The following is a 22,060-nucleotide window of genomic DNA, read 5'->3' on the forward strand; positions in this document are numbered from 1 at the left end:
GAGATTGCTAGGGAGGGGAATATTTCCCCATTTCCCCTCTTGAGTTCTTGTGGTTGGACTAATAATAAAATTGACGCAAAACAGATTAACAGGAGAAAAAGAAACAAATTTTAATACCTGCGCATGGAGGTCGATAAAAATTGGACCAAAGAAGTGACCAAAGCAGACAGCTTTTATACTTTTTAGACAAAAGAGTTTGTGATGAATTGACCAGACAAAGAAACTTAGGTTTTGGGTGCTTAATTAGTGAAGAATCTAAACAGTTTGGGTTTGGGGTAGTCAATTAAAGAAGTAACAAGGTTTGTATATATAGGTTTCTCAGCCGGAATTCCCCATCTCTGGTGATAAGGATGTTCTTTTACCTGCAGATGCAGGGAGTGCATCTTTCACATGAGAGATTTTGTTTCCTGCTTTCAGGGAGACAGAAGTGTCAGAGTGTCCCTCTTGCATTGGCCGTTTCTTCAGTAACTGTAATTCGAAATAGTAAATATGCCATTGAGGTACATTCGGTGGTGGCCTACCGTGGGCCCCAACAGAATATAATAGACGTACAGTACTGTGTAAGTTTAAGGTGCACAGCATAATGACTTGAGTTAAATATATTTGCAAAATGATTACCACAGTAAGTTTAGTTAACATCTATCATCTTACATAGTTACAATTTTTTTTTCCTTTTGATGAGAACTTTCAGGATCCTACCACTCTGTTAGCAACTTTCAAATAGGTAGCAACTTTTAATCAATTTATCCGATTTAATATTTCTTTAGTTTACAACCTGAAAGCGTACAAGGCAGTAGTGAGTTACAATGGTTCCTACTTACAAACATTCATTCTACCTTCCTTTATATATAGAACTGTTTTCCTTCATCGGGATAGGTTTCCAATAGAAATAAAGCCTTGAACACTTAACCCCAGTTAAGTTTCTACAATGAAATTTAATCAACCATTAAACTTCACTTAGGTGTAGCAGGATGACACAAAACAATCTTTTCACATCTGAATGAGACTGGTCATTCCTGGGGTACTTTAAATGTCGTTTGTCTGCTTATTAAAATTTGTTCCATTTTAATCATGAAATACTTAAATTTGTTTTAGCCCATAAAATTGGCAGTCAAATGTTACACATTTGAACTCGGAGGCAATCCACCCTAATATCTGCTTCCCTGATTTGCCTGTTAATCCGTTTTTGCTGTTAGTTGAAGAAAGGAAGGCTTACAGGGTTCCATTTATTAAATATTGTATTTCTAAAATTTCTCTAATTATTTTACTAAAGCCAGTTCTGGATCCAGGTTATAATATTTCCAAGTTAGGAGGGATTGGTTTCTATCTGTCCAATTTTAATTTGAGGAAATAATTCCATACATTAAAGAGTAAGTGAGAAAGTTGGCAATAGAATAGTCTGTACTTTCCATCTGGATATAATCCAATTTTATTTATAAATTTAAGCCCTATGTGATTAATTTGGCCCTATTTACTCAAACAGATTAAAAGAAATAAGAACTATTAAAATTTAATTGTACAACCTAACAATACTGTTTCCTTTTGCATAATGTGTATTACTATTATCTAGTTGGTAAATAAAAAGAATGTAATTTGTGTGAGTTATCAAACTTTTTGTGAAATTTCTAAGAACCTATGGGTTATAATTGGGTGCATATAATAGGAGCTTTTCATTTCATAATTCTTTCTCCACTTTTAAGAAAAAATAATTATCTGTTTCAGTAAAGATGGGAGAATTATTCTGACAACTTTTTTCATTTATTTACTTAACGAAATTTAGTAGTTCCTAAACTCTACCATATGTATTGTCAAGAGTATAGTTTGCAAGAGACAGCACCCACTGAAAGTTCTGTGTCCTGGGAAACGTTTTAGTCACGAGGAAACTGGGATTACTAGTCACCCTATTCCTATTCCAGTACACTGGAGCTTAGAAAAGATTTCTCATCTCAGTAGGGGATTGACATACTGACCAGAAACTGACTGGGGCTCTATCCTAAAGAGTGGGGACACCAACTTTGATGATTGGAACAAGGTGGGAGTTTGTGAAGGCAAAAACTTCCCTCACCATCATGTCACCAGGCACAGAAAAATACTTCATGTATAATAGCTTCTTAATAAGTACTTTTGGATAGATATATAGATTTTATAAATCCATAGTAAATAAAGTGTGACAGATTCTGCTAAATGTTTCCCCAATATTTATTTCCTTCCTTCCCCTTTTTAAATATAGAGGGTCCCTCAATTCTATGAGGGCATGCCAAGAGACAACATTTCCCAGCCTCAGTTGCATCTAGGAGCATCCATATGACTGAGTTCAGACCAATGGGATGCAGGTAGAAATGATGTATGCTTTTTCAGGTCATAGTTTAAAGGGAACCAGCTTGCTCTTCACTGCAGATGTGACTGTACAATTGATCATGTGGATGAGGACAACTTAGACCAGGTGGTGGAGCAATAAGAGAAAAGGAACTAGAATCCCTGAAAATCTCAAAGGGCGTAGGCACTACATTCCCTAACCCATGCACAAGTCCAGGCTTTCGTGTGAAAAAGAAATAAGCCTGTCTTATTTGTCACTGGCTTTTGGTCACTTAAAATAGCTGAAGTACATTCCTAACCAACATGTACCGTGACTTATTTGTTTTCTGTTTAAAAAATGTTCCTGCCTCTCAAGTATCCATGGAAGCATGGAAGATCATGTGCCTAATTGTTTATGGTATAACGTTATCTGAGTTGGATTGGATTGAGTTGTGGGAGGAGGAAGCTATCCATATTACTTCAGCAACTTCTTGAATTGTTAAAAATGAAAATTTTAGTAAAGTAATAGAAGTAGCCATTATTATAAAATATTAAAACTACTGTCTCTCATAACTCCTTCAGTTATGTCTCATTTATTTTCTTTTATCATTGAAATACTTAGAGACTGTTAATAAAACTAAGGTCAAAGTAAAAGAAAATAGATATAAGTGAAACAAAGTAGGGAAGATATTTGTGTTCTTGCAAGGAATTGTATGTTCAATTTTATGGTCAGCTTGCTTTTTACATAATATATAACCATAGATTTTTTTCCCCTGAATTTAATGAAATACTGCTATAGGAATATCCCTTTTGATGTGGATTAGGCTCATTCCAATGTAGTTCATCTGGAAATCAATTGAAAAATAAAGTTTGCATCATTGGGATTTGATTTTGCCAGATGAATATATTAACTTTTTGAGAAGTCTTAAGACTAAATGTCAGAGGGATTATGGGGGACCAAGTTCACTGTCTGAAATTCAAATCAAGATGGTTTTGTCTTTCTGTACTCGTGTGTGGTTTCTGTCGTTACTAAATTCACTTTTAGTCAAGTTTGGCCAAAAAACCTGAATCCTAAAGCTGAACTTGTTTAAAACAGACCTTTCACTAATTAGTAGCTTCTATCTGTAGCTTAAAAACAAATGCTGCTTGCTGAGCACTCTACAGACCTCAGAAGAATGATCACTTTAGATACCAGAGGGAGAAAGTGATTGCCTTGCTGGTATCTTAGCACTTTGACTTTTATTTACCTTTTTACTGGTATTATACTAAACACAAACATTATGGTATTAAGCTTGACTTCCTAGCAGGCATCAGGCACATCTAGCAATAATGACTTCCACAAACATAAATCACTCTACTACTACCAGGGTCAAAACATTTCATTACCAAAATGCTTACCTGAAAAGATGAAGTGCCCCAAATCAATATCTTGATATATAGTCAGAAGTACAAAAATTATAAGAGCAATCAATAGCTTGTTCAAAATGCTGTGTCTTCCATGTCGTTGGTGCTATATTTTTTTAATTTCAAGTGAAAAATCTCATATTTGGAAAATTAGGTAAAGTATTTCAAATTATTTAGAGTCAAAATTAAATATCAACTTTATGAGTAAAAAGCTGTAATTTAAATGTAATGTATGCCTTATACTTAATTATAAAACAATGTTTGGGCATTATATCTAATTTGTGTCCATTTTTCTATTTCATTAAATAAGAGGTATTTTATCCAAGCTTGTATTTCTAAAATCAAGGCTGAGACATATGGCCTCAATCATGTTCCTTAAAATCAAAAGGAAATCCCAAAGAGAAAGGAAGAAATTAAAGTAGGCTGGAAGTAGAAATTGCAGTTATTAGATTTTCCTCTTTTCACTGCTGACAGAATCACAGTCTGTGTCTTATAAACCTGTTAATAATTTTAATTGCTGTAATTTGGGGGTGTGACCATGAAGTGAAGACAGCAATTGTAAGAACTGAGCACTCATTAAGCACTACTCAAATGATGTATTATATAAAAAATGTAAATGGACAGCACTCTGCAACTCAAGCAAACTGTGTTTTTAATGGCTTAAAAGAAGATTCATGATTGTGATTCTCTTACCCTTGACATCTTCATTACAATTATCTGAACTCCTTTAAAAAACACTGCACAGTCTGTCAGTTCTGAGATAAAACTGTTCAAAAAAAAATTCACCAGTGTGACTTCTACAGTATTCTCCACCTGACTCCTAGAGAGAAATTTTTCCAGTTACTTTGACTCTTAGTTTATATGATCATACTTGAGATATCAGAAAATAAACTATGTCATGAAATATAAAACTTGCTTGGTATGTGTTATCTGGTCATTTCCTGTGGTATTTATACATAAATACACAAATAACTATTATACAAGTATAATAGTGGGCCAAAAGGTTCGTTCAGTGTTTTCTGTAAGATGGCTTCAGTAGTACTTAGTTGTCTTTAACTTCAGTCAAAACAATTTTGTTAGATTGTGTGTGACAGCTGTCATATCAAAATGCATTTTAAAAAAGACTTATCAAAATTGGTGAATCTTTGTGTAGCCATTTTAATATTGAAGTTGGAAGAGAAAAAGCAACATTTTTGGCATATTACGCTTTATTATTTCAAGAAAGGTGAAAATGCAAAAAAAAGATTTGTGCACTGTATGGAGAAGGTGCTGTGACTGATCGAACCTGTCAAAAGTGGTTTGCGAAGTTTTGTGCTGGAGATTTATTGCTGGATGATGCTTCACGGTGGGGTAGACCAGTTGAAGTTGATAGTGATCAAATCAAGACATTAATTGACAACAATCAGCATTATACCACGCGGGAGATAGCTGACATACTCAGAATATCCAAATCAAGTGCTGAAAATCATTTGCACCAGCTTGGTTATGTCAATCGCTTTGTTGTTTGGGTTCCACGTAAATTAAGCGAAAATAAACCTTCGTATTTCCGCACGCGATTCTCTACTTAAACGTAATGAAAACGTTCCGTTTTTAAAACAAATTGTGACGGGCGATGAAAAGTGGATACAGTACAACCATGTGGAATGGAAGATATGGTGGGGCAAGCGAAATGAACCACCACCAACCACACCAAAGGCCCGTCTTCATCCAAAGAAGGTGATGTTGTGTATATGGTGGGATTGGAAGGGAGTCCTCTACTATGAGCTCCTTCCAGAAAACCAGACAATTAAATGCAACAAGGACTGCTCCCAATTAGACTAACTGAAAGCAGCACTCGACAAAAAGCGTCCAGAATTAATCCACAGAAAACGCATAATCTTGCATCAGGATAACGCAAGACCGCATGTTTCTTTGATGACCAGGCAAAAACTGTTACAGCTTGGCTGGGAAGTTCTGATTCATCTGCCGTATTCATCAGATATTGCACCTTCAGATTTCCATTTATTTTGGTCTTAACAAAATTCTCTTAATGGAAAAAATTTCAATTCCCTGGAAGACTGTTTAGCACCTGGAACAGTTCTTTGCTCAAAAAGATAAAGTTTTGGGAAGATGGAATTACGAAGTTGCCTGAAAAATGGCAGAAGGTAGTAGAACAAAAGGGTGAATGTGTTGTTCGATAAAGTTCTTGGTGAAAATGAAAAATGTGTCTTTTATTTTTACTTAAAAACCGAAGGCACTTTTTGGCCCACCCAATATATATATAAATATAAATTTATATATAAATATATGAACACACACATTCTGCCTGCCAAAAAAGGGATAACTGGTAACTGGTAAAGAATATACAGGATTATGGAGATGAATACTAAATAATATATAAAAAAGATGCTACTACAAAAAATATGTATGAAAGATATGGACTAGATTAAAGAAGACCAGATTAGTACATAGGAAGTCTGCTCCAAAAATATAATTATATGACTAATTCAGCTGGTCACTGTGAACGTATGAATTTTGTCATTGTGACAGTAATAACCTCTATTTTTATAATAACTTTGCATTACTTAGTGTGACACTATAACAAATGTGCTTTATGTTTTTATGCTTTAAATATTTTCTTATTCAAATAATTCCTTAAACTACTTATTCAAATGCACCTTATTAATGTTTATTTAAACTAATTTTGTAAAATATTTTAAATTTTTATTTTTTGAATTGCTCTTCCATTTATAAAATTAACAGACTTATGTTTTTAATTGTGAAGAAACAAATATAGTTGTAATTAATTATCTCAAAAATAAGCTTACATACAAGATTACATTTTCTGTTTTTTGATTTGTCTTGTTTTCTGGCTGTACCTTGCAGCGTGCGGGATCTTCCCTGACCAGGGATTGAACCCATACCCCCTGCAGTGGAGGCACAGAGTCTTAACCACTGGACTGCCAGGGAGATCCACAAGATTACATTTTCATGGAATGCATATATATATTTCTATGTAGATGGAGGAGAAATTGTCAGTGATCTTGTGAGAAATAAAAACATAATTTATCTGGAAAGACAGTAATTACACAAAGACATGGTATTAATATTTTCCTTGTGCCTTAGCTCTCAAGTGTTCTGGAGCCATGTTAGAGTTCAAATAAATACGAATATGGTTCCTCACCAATATGTCAGGTATTATACTTTTATTAAGTCAGATGTACAGAAAATATAAATTCATTCTGTGGGAAAAGGGGAATTACAATACAGATAAGAGATTTTGAATTTATTATACTATGTTTTGTGGCATAAATAATCATATATCCATCTAAACTGCAAAATTGCTGAGTGTGCTCAAATTTATGTGTATTTGCAATATGTAGCACATTTGTAATATAATATCTAAAATTTATATTTATTCTAAAATTTACAGGTTGATAGAGAACACTCTAGACCTAGATTAAATATGTGAAATAATAAAGATACAGTTAGATGTAATTTGGGAGGATTGGAATGGCTGAGAATATGTATAAGCTTTTCTGATTATAATTAGCTTCACTGGCCTAAAGCATTAAATTGAAAATTAGTGTGATGAAAGTTACAGTTAGCATCATGTCACTGATCTTTTCCTGTAAGTCCTTAAGTAAGTGCCCTGATAATGGAAGCATCCACTGAGTCATAATGAATTCATGTTTCATTGTATTTCCACTGTGACAGGGAATAAGTCCTTTTCCAGTAATCTCTCCCAGTGGGCAGAAGATAAGAATGCACAAAGAGAAAAGGTGGCTCACAAAACAAAATGAAATAAAACCAAAAAAGGACCTTGGACCCCATGTTTGCAGGTAACATAGGTGATAGATACATAGAAATAAATAAATAAATAAAAGTAAAATATCAACAGATGATCCAGTTGAAAAGGAGAAGTACACAGCTGATCTCCAGTGATCTACTAAGTAAATACTGCGGACTGGGCTCTACAGAATGTCTATGATACATATCTGTACAGTTACATCAATGTGCTTCTTAAGGACATTTGTAGATTAAAAATTACTAATACATCTTTCAGTTCTTTGATAAAATGATTTAATATCTAGTACACAATCTGTTTCACAACACTGCCATTAATGCTTGTTTTTGCTACTATAATCCAGCATAGCCTTGATAAAGACCTCACATTTAATTTTATAATCAAGTAATTACCAAGCCAAGTGAGTAAAGGGAATATGTCTACATCACCTACAACTTTCTGGACCTTGTGCTGAAACTTTCATGTAAAATGATGTGCAAGAAATTTATACTTTTGTGGTCTCATTGGCCTTGTTTTAGATGGAAATTTTCTCTTTTCATTTTTAATATGGAAAAAACAGTTTCTGCAGAAGACACAAGCAACATTACTGTTAAAATTCCAGTAGAGCAATAGCTAGGGTCTATTACATCACTTTGATTAGATGACTCAGTATTATAAATTTAAAACTTCTTCTCTGTGGAAACTATATAATCTGTTATCTTCTAGAGAGAAAAAAAACATTTTGACCTGTTTCTGAAACATCTTGAAAATAATCTAGTAGTTATAAAATATTTATATATGCTATATGTTTTTTTTAGCCCAAAAGTAAGAGTACTACAAGTAAAAAAAAGTGATATTATTGTCAAAAGTACTGCTAGAAATGTGGATTTTCACTCCATCTGTTAAAATTAAAACTATATAAGCAATGGTTTTGGCTTCCATCCATGCTGGCTTTTAGAGAAGTTGAAAGGAGTGCTGCTTCCACCCTTACAGTAAAAAAGAGCCAGAACAACTTCAAATTACATGACATTTCTTGAGCTACCAGAAAGCTGAGGTCACTGGTCACAAATCCAAGGAAAGACCATGACTGCAGGGAAAGATAAGAGATGAACATGCACTCACCTGGAGCAGACATAATCGGGTCCCAATAAGAAGAGTTCAGCTACAAGCAAGGACAATTGGTGAAGACCAAGTGTGGCCTGTTGAGACAGTGTGAAACCCCTGAGAGCATTGGAAATTGGAGGAGTCCATGCCCCCTTGCATGTCCTTTCTCAACAAACCCCAACACGTGCTTGCAGAAAAGATTGGAAAGAGCCCTGAGGAATATCCACTGCAGTGCAGGCCCTAGAGGGAAGCAACAGTCATATGGGAGGGGGAAGAAACTCTACCAGTGTTCTTTTCCTGGAGCTCCTATACAGAACAATAGCCTGCCTCTGTGAGGAGAAGGACAAAAAGCACTGTTGATCTTAAAGAACTGGCGGACAGTCATGACGTGGGATAATCGAATAGGTGTAAAAACCCTACTCATGGAGAAGAGGAATGATTACACATTCAACTTATGGCTGCAATTTGGAGACAGGATAACCAAGAAACCACATCCCTGGCACTCGAGTAAATTGTACATGCCTCTGACCCTTAGTCACAACAGCACCACCCCCATTGCCACGGTAAGACATTTTAAGTAACAAGTGACAGCGGACTATAGCTGGAATAGGACAGGAGAGGAATAAGTGTGCAAAGAAACTTTCTCTGAGTCACAAAGTGACACAGTGTCTCCTAGTCATGGCAGTGTTTCATTTGGATTTCCATCACTTGGTGAATGCCAGCATCAGAAGTCTTATACTTTTCCCAGACATACCTGTTTGAGGTTGTTCTCTGGATACTGATTATCTATTGTCTTAGTAGACACTAATATCCCAATTTAAAAGGAATCTTCTTGCATGTCTCTGACTATGATTTATTGGGAATGATACTGACAGTTGAACTTGTTCATCACTTCAAACTTAAAATCAGCAATGGAATATACTATACTCAAATTTTTTTTGAGTATTTTCCCCTTCTGAGAATATAAATATCATTTAAGACATCATGAAATAAATTCATCACCACAAAGTCATGAATTTTACATTGTATATGCATAGCATGTAAAAGAAACCAATCAGATCAGTGTCAGTTAAGATAATTTCACCTCGATATTCTTATTTAAATGTTAATATCTCTATATCCAGTTCATCACAATCGTAAATTTGCCATTTGCACTCATCATCTGAATAACTACCAGTGTTTTGTATAATTTCATAAAGTTGGAGCTAAATAATTCCAGAGTATCTGTATTCTTGGAGGTAGTACATTTACATCTGTAAAGTATTAAAAATTAATTTTAATGTGATAAATATTTGTGGAATACAAATCTGGCAGCAGTAGTAAGTGATCTACTTCCTTTAGAGATTATCAATGTATCAAAATCACTTTTAGATTCATCTGGATATTTATCCAAAAGAATAGAAATCAGGATCTTGAAGAGGTATCAGCATGACTATGTTCATTGCGGCACTATTCACCGTAGCCAAGGTATAGAAACAATCTAAATGTCCATTGATGGATGATTGGATGGAGAAATCGGGCTATATACAACAATGGAATAATATTCAGCCTTAAAAAAGTAGGAAATTATGCCATGTGCACCAACATGGAGGAATGTTGAGGACATTATGCTAAGTAAAATGAGACAGTCACAGAAAGACAAATACTGCACAATTCCACTTATATAATGTATCTAAAATAGATTCATAGAACCAAAGTGTGAAATGGTTGCCAGGGGCTGGGAGAAGGGGGAAATAGGGAGTTACTAATCCATGGGCATAAAATTTCACTTAAGCAAGATGAATAAGCTCTAGAGATTTTCCATACAATAATGCAACTGTAGTCAACAATAATAATGTGTTGTGCACTTAAAAATTGGTTAAGAAGGTAGATCTCATATTAAGTATCCTTACCATAATAAAATAATATTTTTTAAGAAATTGGTTTTAAACAAAAATTACAGTATGATAAATTGCAGGTGTTCTGTTACCATTTTATCTCAAAAGATATCAATCAGCCCTATTAGAAAACAGTCAACCCTTATTTCTCTGGGAAATGTCATAAGGGACAGCTGGGGTTTCTGAGATAAGGAACTGTAAAACTCATGAGGCTATCTCGCTGCACAGAAAGAGAAATTTCATCCAAATGCATTAGTTAAAGAAAAAACTTTCGGGCTTCCCTGGTGGTGCAGTGGTTGAGAGTCCGCCTGCCGATGCAGGGGACACGGGTTCGTGCCCCGGTCCAGGAAGATCCCACATGCCACAGAGCGGCTGGGCCCGTGAGCCATGGCCACTGAGCCTGCGCGTCCAGAGCCTGTGCTCTGCAACGGGAGAGGCCACAACAGTGAGAAGCCCTCGTAACACAAACAAAACAAAACAAGAACAAACAAAAAAACTTTCATTTCTGGTGTATGTATTTCCACTCTAAAACAGGTCTGGGTCTCCATTTGAAGCCTCAAAGTTGCTGCCAGTAATCACCATTCATTTCCTTGAGTGATCCAAGATGGAGATGAAAGGTTATTTGTAAAAGAAAGAGGAAAATTCTCACTCTTGTGAAAGCCAGAAGGCAGAATGATTGATAGCAGTTTCTTATGTCATACTAGATTAAGGTTTCTTAAACTTTACTGTGTATAAAAATCACCTATGGAGTTTGCTACAAAGAAAGGCTGATGAGTCCCACCTCCTGAGATTCTGATTCATTCAATCTGGCTGGTGTCCAGGAAGCTGCCATTTTTAAAAAATTTATTTACTTATTTGTTTTTGGCTGTGTTGGGTCTTGTTTTGCTGCACGCGGGCTTTCTCTAGTTGCGGAGAGCAGGAGCTACTCTTCGTTGTGGTGTGTGGGCTTCTCATTGCGGTGGCTTCTCTTGTTGCAGAGCATGGTCTCTAGGCGTGCAGGTTTCAGTAGTTGTGGCACACGGGCCCAGTAGTTGTGGCTTGTGGTCATTGCGGTGGCTTCTCTTGTTGCAGAGCATGGTCTCTAGGCGTGCAGGTTTCAGTAGTTGTGGCACACGGGCTCAGTAGTTGTGGCTTGTGGGCTCTAGAGCGCAGGCTCAGTAGTTGTGGTGCACGGACTTAGTAGCTCTGTGGCATGTGGGATCTTCCCAGACCAGGGCTCTAACCTGTGTCCCCTGCATTGGCAGGCGGATTCTTAACCACTGCGCCACCAGGGAAGTCCCAAAGCTGCCATTTTAAGGCGCAGCTTTAATTACATGCTAAGAGATTCAGAATCAAATGATCATGGGGGTGTACTTTGAAAAACAACATGTTTGTGACAGGTATTTAGAGGTTGCAGAAGTTAGGAGTTTTTTTTACTGTCAGTAACAGTGGGAAATTAAAAAAGAATGACATCTTCCTTCATGATACTAAAGTATTGTTGGCTGTATTCTTCTCTTATTCTTTCTAATAAGACATACAGTATTCAGAGACATTTCACCAAAGGTGATACTTTTTACTAAACCATTAATAAAGTCAAAAAAAGAAAGAGAAATTTTCCCCAACTTAACATTCTTATAATCCCCCTAAGTGTTAACTTTATTCTTTAATAAATGCGAATTTATCAAGTTCACTATTACTAAATATACCACAGATAGTAATTAATAGTAACTAATTATTAAGTCCTTAATATGTGCTGGTCTCTGTTCTAGGTATTTGGCTTATATCATCTCATTTAATCATCAGAAAACTTCGTATGAGTTAAGTGCTATAATTATTCCCATTTTATAAATAGGAAATTGAGATAGTAAGATTAAAACATTTGCATCATGTTACAAATCTTGTAAGATACAGTAATTATATATTTTTTCAGAGATATCAATAAAAGAGTATGAGGTTAACTAGCATATCTGTATAAGGCTTTTTATCTTCCAATTTGTCTTTATAAGCTCTATATTTTTCATGAATCATTGTTTTGTGAGATACCATACAGTTAATAAAAAGGGAACATTTTTTCTGAAAAAGAAACATAGTATAAAATATTATGTTTGTCATTAAATTATACATGCACTAAAATCTTGGTATAAATCTGTAAGACCCATTTGACTCTTAAACCTTTTTTTTCCATTTTAATCAACATTTTACTTATGATTCTTGATCATTCATAGCAAAATAAGAAAGACCTTTTGTTAATAATTTAAAGTCTATAAATTCCCTTGCAGAGTTATGAAAGAATAATGTAGTTGACTTCATATTTCAAAGGTCACAAGTACAAATCTGATGAAGTATATAGTTTGTGAAAAAATCCGCCTCTTCTTTTTTCATTATTCTACAATAATAGATCGGTTCTTTTTAAAATATTTTTGGAACACAAAACAGCAAGAGCTGATTCAAGTAAACCATGCATCTCAAAATAATCAAGTTTAGAAAATATCATTTAAACTGACAAGAGCTATTTTTCACTAAAAACATACTTTGACATTTATGTAATCTAAGGCGACAAAGCATAGATAAGAAGGTTATCCATTCTTTATACCATGCTTGCCTGTAATATTTTAATTAAAAAGCAGGATATGATGATGTTAAGAAAAATAAGCTCATTTAAGTAAGAATCCAGTAATATGTTTGTGCCTATATCTATTTGCCACATCTAAAAGGAGAATCATAGTTTTCCCCTGAATTTACCATAAGACTTCTTTAGTTTTAATTATACTCTTAAAGGGTAAGAGTCAGTGTTCTTGCTAACCTGTGAAACTGTAATTCAATGTTCACAACTTCTGAGAAATAATAGTCTTAAAATTGAAGATAACTGAGATTTTATCAAATTCATTTAATATCTCCCTACTAATAAATATTCCATAACATCTGTGTATTTTCTGTTCTTCTTGGCAACATTCTGAACAGGAAGGTGGAGATGGGGATGATATTGATGTAATATAAATGGAAGAAGTCAGTAAGCATGCGTGTGTTCTAACAGTGAATAAAAAAGCAACGGGACAACATGGAGACCCTGAAATGCTATTTGAAAGACATTGAAAATTGTAAATCAAAGAGATTGCAAACTAAAAAAGAGTTGAAAGAATTAATCTGAGAAGTGTTATGATTTTTTTTTTCAAAGTAAAATATGCTTTTTCAAGGGAAAGCATGTCTTCTTAGCTGTTTTAAAGTCTTTCAGTTCAGAGCATGGCACATAGTATGCCCTAAAAGAATAAACTGATGAATGAATTCATGAGAGCTCTGTCTATGTGAGATCAACCTGATACTGGCAGAGTTTGGAGAAAGAAATTAGAATAGTATTTGGAAATTTCAGAATGCTTTTGAGATCTTTCATTATCTCAACTTCATCATTATGAACATCATTTAGATTGTACTCCTAAGAAGACAGATGCATAAAAACTAATTAAGACCTGGTAAAATAGCAAATAAACTTCCTAAATTATAAATATATGTATGTATTAATGTAACGTGGGAATGGAGGATGTAGATCACCACACAGTAATTACACAGGCAAAATTCTCATAATAAGTGATGTTTGCATTCTACCTGGTTTGAAAGTCACACTAAAATAAATAAACTCACTGTTGAGCATGGTTATTATCTCCAGAAAACCAGGGTCACAATGAGAATTACAGGAGTGAATGAAGATCCTGAAAAGTGTCTCTTCCTCTAACTTTTACTTTAAATATGAATGTATTTAAGTTGTTTCACCTTAAGAATCTCAATAAAACTGGAAGAAAAAAAAAGAATCCTTGGGTGGAGAAGGCAGCAACCAGAAGTAAGAGAGGCTCACCTACATTTTGGATAATAAACATTAATCTACCTACAGTAATACTGTATGCCTGGCTTTATAATTCCAGGCTTGGGAAGGAGACTTCAGGGAATTGAGGAAGTAGTATTGGATAGGAAAGTAGTCTGCATGCTGCATGCAAACTGTGGAAATCGGAATGAAGAAATTAAATGGAAAGAGATGAAATGAACAAATCAAAATGAAGATTGTCAGATTGGATTTAAAAAAACACAACCTATGTACTCTTTACAAGAGATACATCTAACATATATGGATACAGAAAAGTTGAAAGTCAATGTATAGGTTAAAAAATTCTCTGTAAATATGAACCAAAAAGAGTTTGTAAAGTTAAATTTATAGAAGGCAAAGTAGACTTTAAGGAAAAATGATTACTGGAAATAAATGGGACTATTTTATACTTATTAAAGATTAAATTGATGAGGAAGATATAATTCTAATTTATTAAAAAATCAATATCTATAAAAAAACAAAACCATCAGGGTACATAGATACATACATAATGAGGTTGGAATATATTAACAAAACTATCTCAGCAGGCTTCCCTGGTGGCGCAGTGGATGAGAATCCGCCTGCCAATGCAGGAGACACGGGTTCAAGTCCTGGTCCGGGAAGATCCCACATGCCCCGGAGCAACTAAGCCTGTGGGCCACAACTACTGAGCCTACGCTCTAGAGCCTGCAAGTCACAACTACTGAGCTCGCGTGCCACAATTACTGAAGCCCGTGCACCTAGAGCCCATGCTCCGCAACAAGAGAAGCCACAGCAATATGCCCGTGCACCACAACAAAGAGTAGCCCCCTCTCACCACAACTAGAGAAAAGTCCACGTGCAGCAATGAAGACCCAATGCAGCCAAAAATAAATTAAATAAATAAATAAATAAATTTATAAAATAAAAAGAAAACCCCTCTCAGTAGCACATACAACCAGCAAGTTAAAAATTACTGAGGGTTGGGACTTCCCTGATGGCACAGTGGTTAAGAATCTGCCTTCCAATGCAGGGCACATGCGTTTGATCCCTAGTCAGGGAACTAGATCCCACATGCATGCCGCAACTAAGAGTTTGCATGCCACAGCTAAGGAGCCCGCCGGCTGCAACTAAGAAGCACATATGTCGCAAGTAAAGGAGCCAGTGAGCCGCAACTAAAGGAGCCGGTGAGCTGCAACTGAAAGAGCCGGTGAGCCACAAGTAAGGAGCCCGCCTGCTGCAACTAAGACCATCGGCACAACCAAAATAAATACTAAAATAAAAAATTTTTTTAAATTACTAAGTGTTTAGAAGACATAAACAATGGTATTAGGAAATATAACCTAATATATCTGTATGGAATACCATACCCAACAATTCCTGAATTCATGCTTTATAAGCACATAGGCAGTTTTAACAAAAATCTGTCTTATATGTCTCCATATAGCAAGTCTCAAACAATTTCAAGAGATAAAACTCCGAGTAATTTTCTGATTGCAGTGCAATTGCAGTAAAAATCAATAACAAAAATAGAGGCAAAAATCTCCAAATGGTGATTATCAGGGGCTAGAGGGAGAGCGAAAAGAGGAATTATTTTTAGTTGGGTATAGAGTTTTAGATTTGCCAGATGAAAAAGTTCTGAGGATCTGTTTCATAACACTGTGAATATACTTACTGTTAAAGAACTTAAAAATGGTTAAGATGACAACTTTTATATTGTATTTTTTACCACAATAAAAAAATTTGTGGGATAACACTAAATCATAAATTAAAGACTATTAATTTTCTGTGAGAAAAGGAAGGCTGGATATTTTTTTAAAAATCTCTTGCCACAGGACAGGAATAAAGATGCAGACAGAGAGAATGGACTTGAGGACACAGGGAGGGGAAAGGGTAAGCTGGGATGAAGTGAGAGAGTGGCATGGACATATATACACTACCAAATGTAAAATAGATAGCTAGTGGGAAGCACCTGCACAGTACAGGGAGATCAGCTTGGTGCTTTGTGTCCACCTAGAGGGGTGGGATAGGAAGGGTAGGAGGGAGATGGCAAGAGGGAGGAGATATGGGGATATATGTATATGTATAGCTGATTCACTTTGTTATAAAGCAGAAACTAACACACCATTGTGAAGCAATTATACTCCAGTAAAGATGTTTAAAAAAAAAATCTATTGCCAAATCTAAGGTCTTGAAAATTTACCCCTATATTTTCTTATAAGACATTTGCAGCTTTAACTAGTTCATTTGGGTCTTTGATCCATTTTGAATTAATGTTTGTACCTAGTGTGAGCTAGAGGTCCCACTTTACTCTTTTTCATGTGGATATACTGTTGTTCCAGTGCCATTTGTTGAAGAGACTATTTTTCCCCCATTGAATGGTCTTGGCAGTATTGTCAAAAATCATTGTATGGATGGATTTATTTCTGGACTCAATTCTGTTGGTCAGTAGGTCTATCCTCATGACAGTATGAAGCTGTTTTTGTTACTGTAGCTTTGTAGTAAGTTTAGAAGTCTGGGAGAGTGAGCCCTCCAAATTTTTTCTTTTTCAAGACAGTTTTGGATATTTAGGATTCCTTATGAATTCCATATGAATTTTAGGATCGTTTTCCGTTTCTGAAAAAAGATCATTAGGATTTTATGGGAATTGCAAAGAATCTGAAGATAACTGTGAGGAGTATTGCTATCTTAACAATATTAAGTTTTCAGTCCGTGAACCCAGGGTGTCTTTCAGTTTATTTAGGTCTTCTTTAATTTCTTTCCCAATTTTTTGTAGTTTTCAGTGTATAAGTCTTAACATCTACTTGGCTATTTCTAAGTACTGTATTTTTTTGGATGCTGCTATAAATAGAACTGTTTTGTTACCTTCCCTTTCAGATAGTTCATTGACGGTATACAGAAATGCAACTGAGTTTTTATGTGCTACTCTTATATCCTGCAACTTTATTGAATTTATTTATTAGCTCTAACAGGTTTTTTTGTGTGTGTGTGCATTCTTTAGGATTTTCTATGTATACGGTCATATCATCTGTGAATAGAAATTGTTTTCCTACTTCCTTTCCAACTTGGATGCCTTTGACTACTTTTTCTTTCCTAATTGCTCTGTCTTGAACTTCCAGTATAATACTGAATAGAAGTGATGAGGTGAATTTCCTCATCTTGATCTTAGAGGAGAAGCTTTCACCATTAAGTATGATGTTAGCTGTACGTTTTTCATAAATGCACTTTATCAGTTTGAGGAAGTTCCCTTCTATTCCTAGTTTGTGGACTGTTTTTATCAAGAAAGAGTGTTGGAGTTAGTCAGATAAGCTTTCTGCATCAATCTAGAACATCATGCGTTATTTTTTCCCCTTCATTTCACTAATGTAGCTCCAGAGTAAAAGAGATGATCATCTGTGAAGTAAGATAAGTATGATTTAATAATTGAATTTGCCAACATGGGAATCTTAGTGACCTTAACAATAGTTGGTTTGATGAAATGTAACAAATCTTGACTGAATCCAGGCTCAACAGGAAACGAGAGATGAGAAATTAGAGCTCTCAGCTCTTGAGGTCTCTTCAACTCTTTTGAGGAACTTTGCTATAAATGAGGGGTTAGGAAATTAGGAGGTATCTTGAAGGAGATGCAGTGGGTGTGAGTTCTTTTTAAAGATAGGAGAAATTATAGCATTTTATATGCAAATAAGAATGATTTAGAAGGGGGGGAAATTGATGAAGCTAGTGTTAAAGGAGAATCACTAGAGCCAGTAAGGATGGTATCTAGTGGACAGGTCGAGAGAGTGACCTAAACAGAAGTTCTGACAGTTTCTCCACCATAAAAGGAGAAAGACCATATGGTCACAGGTACATGTATCTGAGTTACTGAGATGGTGAGGGTTTTTAGATGTTCTCATTTGATTGCCTCTGTATTCTCAGTAAGTTAGAACTATCAACTGTTGAGACTGAGGATGTGGGAAGAGGTTTTAGCTGCATGAGGAGAGAGGAAAAGGTGTGAAATGGTCAGAGGGAGAAAGCTCAGGAAATGTGATATGATTGTAAGGTGTCATTTGGGACCTTATATATAATATATACAAATATATATTATATACTTTATAGAATTCTATGTATTATGTATATAAAAGTCTCTATAAAAATTATATACATATAGAGAAATATGTGTATATATAATTATATATTATGTAATTATTAATGGTTCTATATTATATATACATATATGTATGTGGAGAGTTTGTTAACGTACCCAGGAATTGAGTGCTTGGTACAAGATCAATGTCTCACCATTTGCCCTTTTCCTCCTATCAATTTTCCTTATGATAGAATTTGTGGTAAATATCAGCACATCATTTACATGTCGTAAAAAGATAAATATAACTCAATGATTACTCTGTCTACTTCTGACAAGGAGGCAGGGGTCCCAGTACCTGCCCGGTTTCTATAGGAAAGGGCATCTATTTTAGCTACCATAATTAAGGAAGAATAAACAGGAACAAAAAGTCATGAGTCGTTGTGCCCAAAGGAGGGAAATCTGAGAATAGATTTTTTAAAAATAAAATGTATTCACTATTTCCCTTTTATGAGATGGCTAAAAAAATGTGAAACTAATCCATTCTGTAAGATTAAATTGACTTGCTCACAGAGCTGGTGATGGTAGAATTTTTAATTTGTGTGAATTCTTAGATATGACACAAAAAGCCAAACCTCTATTATCTAAACCCCAACTAACCCACACTTATGGGTTAGTGTAAAGTCTTGTCGTTCTAAATCACAGTTTTAAGGTGTTTTTAAAATTTTTTTGTAGCACATTTGTAGCAATAACTGATGGAGCCACTGGGGGGACATGATCTTACTATTGAGATACCTACAGTATTCCACACACAGTGCTCTTCTGTAGAGGCCTGATGACTAAATGAATGAACAATTAAAAAATTAAAACTTAGCTTCCACATTTAACTAACACCAATTGTGATTCCAGGAATCACATCTCTAATATAAATAATGCCCTTGAATTGTACCCCAGCTACAATGTTCCTTAATTAAATATTATTCGTGTCCATTATATAAGTATCTGAGTTAGAAAATGTTACCTTTTTTTATCTGATAATTTTGTACATATATTACTGGCTAACTTTATTTTTTGTTTTATTAAACATTTATATTGAGCTTATATGTTAGATACTCTTCTAAGTATCCATTTTTAATGTACAGTTCAGTGGCATTAATTACATTCACAATGTTGCATATTTATTATCACTATTTTCACCTCAAACATAAATTATGTAACCATTAATCAATAATTCTGATTCCCCCTCCACCCAGCTCCTGGTAACCTCTAATCTACATTCTGATTATATGATTTTTTTTCTTTTCCAGATATTTCATATAAATGAATCATATAATATTTATACCTTTGTGTTTGGCTTCACTTAGCATAATATTTTCAATATTTGTCCATGTTATAGCATGTATCAGAACTTCATTTTTTATTATTTAGGGCTGAATAATATTCCATTGTATGTACATCCCACATTTGTTTATCCTTTCATCTGTGGATGAACATTTAGGGTTTTTCTACCTTTGCCTGTTATGAATGATGGTACAATGAACAATGGTACACAGTGTATGAGTGTTTTTAGTGATTTTGTGTATATAACTAAAAGTGGAATTTATGGGTAGTATAATAATACTATGTTTACGTTTTAAGTATTCAAGTCCTTTGCACATTTTTTTAGTTGAGTTGTCTTTTTGTTGAGTTGTAATATTTGTGTATATATATATTATAAAGCTATATATATATATATATATACACACACACAAACATATATGTTCTAGATATTAAAACTTTATCCATTATGTGATTTATAAGAATTTTCTCTCATTTTGTGGGTATTTTCACTTCCTTAATAATGTCTTTCGAGGGACAAAAGGTTTTAATGAAGTCCAGTTATCACTTTTTTCATCTTGTGCCTCATGCAGATTTCAAAAATAGTTCAGCAGATTCAATGGCAGAACTTTAGTTAGCAATATTGTTGGAATTCTGAAGTTGCACAGGACTAATAATGCTATCTTATGCTTTTAATTGATGTTTAAATCATGACTTTTCCAGTGCCAGATTATTTCTATGGGCCCTAAGGGCCTATGTCACTGTGAATCAGCATGCTTGGCATGCCATAATTAAGCACAAAATATGACAAATAACTGTCATTCATTTTTACCAAAATATTTTTCTGCATACTGCTGACTTTATAAATGGGGATACAGTTAAAAACCCAGGAAGGCAATTACAGAGAAACATAAAGTGATAAAGTTGTGATGGAAGTATTAGCTAGTTTAAAAGTAACATCTTGTACTCTGATTGGCACCCTGTACATTACATCTGTTAAGATCAGACTGGCAGTTAGAATTTAAGAAAATAGGTTTGACAGCATAGCCAAATGCTCACCGATTACACAGATGACTCAATGTGTAACTTCCTGGCATTTTGATAATTGCTGAGATTAATAAAGCACATCAGTGATTACCATAAATAATATAAGAATGTATTTTGAGCACTTATAGCTAGCTAGATTATCAAAAATTATTATACAGCTATTATAAACAAAGTTCTGTGCTGTCTACCCAGCCTATTTTCGGGCCTGTAAGTAGGCACACCCTTATAACTTGATGTATACACACAAACGCACATGCACACACACACACCCCGCACTAAGAACATACTTGAATAACGTAAGATAAAATGAGGTTTATGCACTTAGATGATTACACCTAGTGGTCATCCAAGAGCAAGAAGCTTTGCGTGCATTCCATCATGCTTCAGCACCACAACCAGCATGGAAGCGAAATTCCCCAAATGGATAGTCCAGAAGATAAATATTTGGTTATAGCTTATTGATGCGTCCTTGAATCTCCATCCAGGCACCCCATCCCATTCATGTTTTGTAGTTGGTAGGCATTAAGACATATGTGGACCCCTGAAACATAATCTTTTCTATACATTGCCTTGCATAATGCTTAACTGAAATTTCTTTCAAGAGCTTGCTATGTTTCTTTTGCTTTAGTTTGTACATGTCCTTGCCTGGACTCTTCTGTTCCTAAAGTGAATAAGACAGGAAAAATCCAAAAGGAGTTGAGAGCTGCAGTCCACTCTTATTGGTTTATCATGTCATGGGTAGGATATTTCCGCAGCAATCAAAAGTTTTGAAATAAACTGTGGTGCTTCTTGGCTCATGTATGCATTTACTTATGTTTCATCTGTTATAAAAACTTTTAAAGGTATCACAAAATTATAAAACACAAGAAAAAATGAATTACAAGTAATTTTTTAGGAAGTTGAAACAAGATTAGAGACGTCACGTGCAGTCAGCGATGAGATATAGTATGGTCATGTCACTTGCTCTGGAGAAGCCAAAATGTTTTTCTAGCAGCCAGTGTATGGAGGAAAAATGAAGAGTGGCACAATCATGCTCCATGGGATAAAAACCAACTAATTGCTTCAAAGAGTCAACTACTCTTCCTGACACTAACATCTGAAAGCCATTTCTCCCTAAGTTTTCATTGAAAAGACTGGAAAGCCTTTGATAACATCCTTACCTAAACATCAAGATAAATCCCTTAGAATATTTCTGTGTCATCTGAAGTTGTGGGTAGATGACATCACAACACAGTATTCACTGAATGAAATCTTAGTGTGGTTGGGAGAAGACATAGTAGATTTTAAGTACAGGGCTTTTGGCTCAGTTGATTTAATCATTGAGTAGATTTTCGAGCACCTAGAGGAATAGATAGATTGCAAGACTTTCCTCTAAT

General features: G+C 34.9%; 1 protein-coding gene across 1 annotated transcript in view; it reads left to right on the forward strand.

Moving 5' to 3' along the window:
• The first annotated feature begins 8,952 nt into the window (after positions 1-8,952).
• Positions 8,953-22,060, forward strand: part of LOC102994778 (small integral membrane protein 12-like) — a 44,372-nt gene continuing 31,264 nt past the window's right edge. Inside the window, exon 1 of the mRNA XM_028482912.1 lies at positions 8,953-9,132. Within this exon, the coding sequence (XP_028338713.1) occupies positions 8,953-9,132 (180 nt within the window). The remainder of the gene's footprint in view (positions 9,133-22,060) is intronic.

This window comes from Physeter macrocephalus, chromosome 21 (genome assembly GCF_002837175.3).
Source record: "Physeter macrocephalus isolate SW-GA chromosome 21, ASM283717v5, whole genome shotgun sequence".
Lineage (NCBI taxonomy): Eukaryota > Metazoa > Chordata > Mammalia > Artiodactyla > Physeteridae > Physeter > Physeter macrocephalus.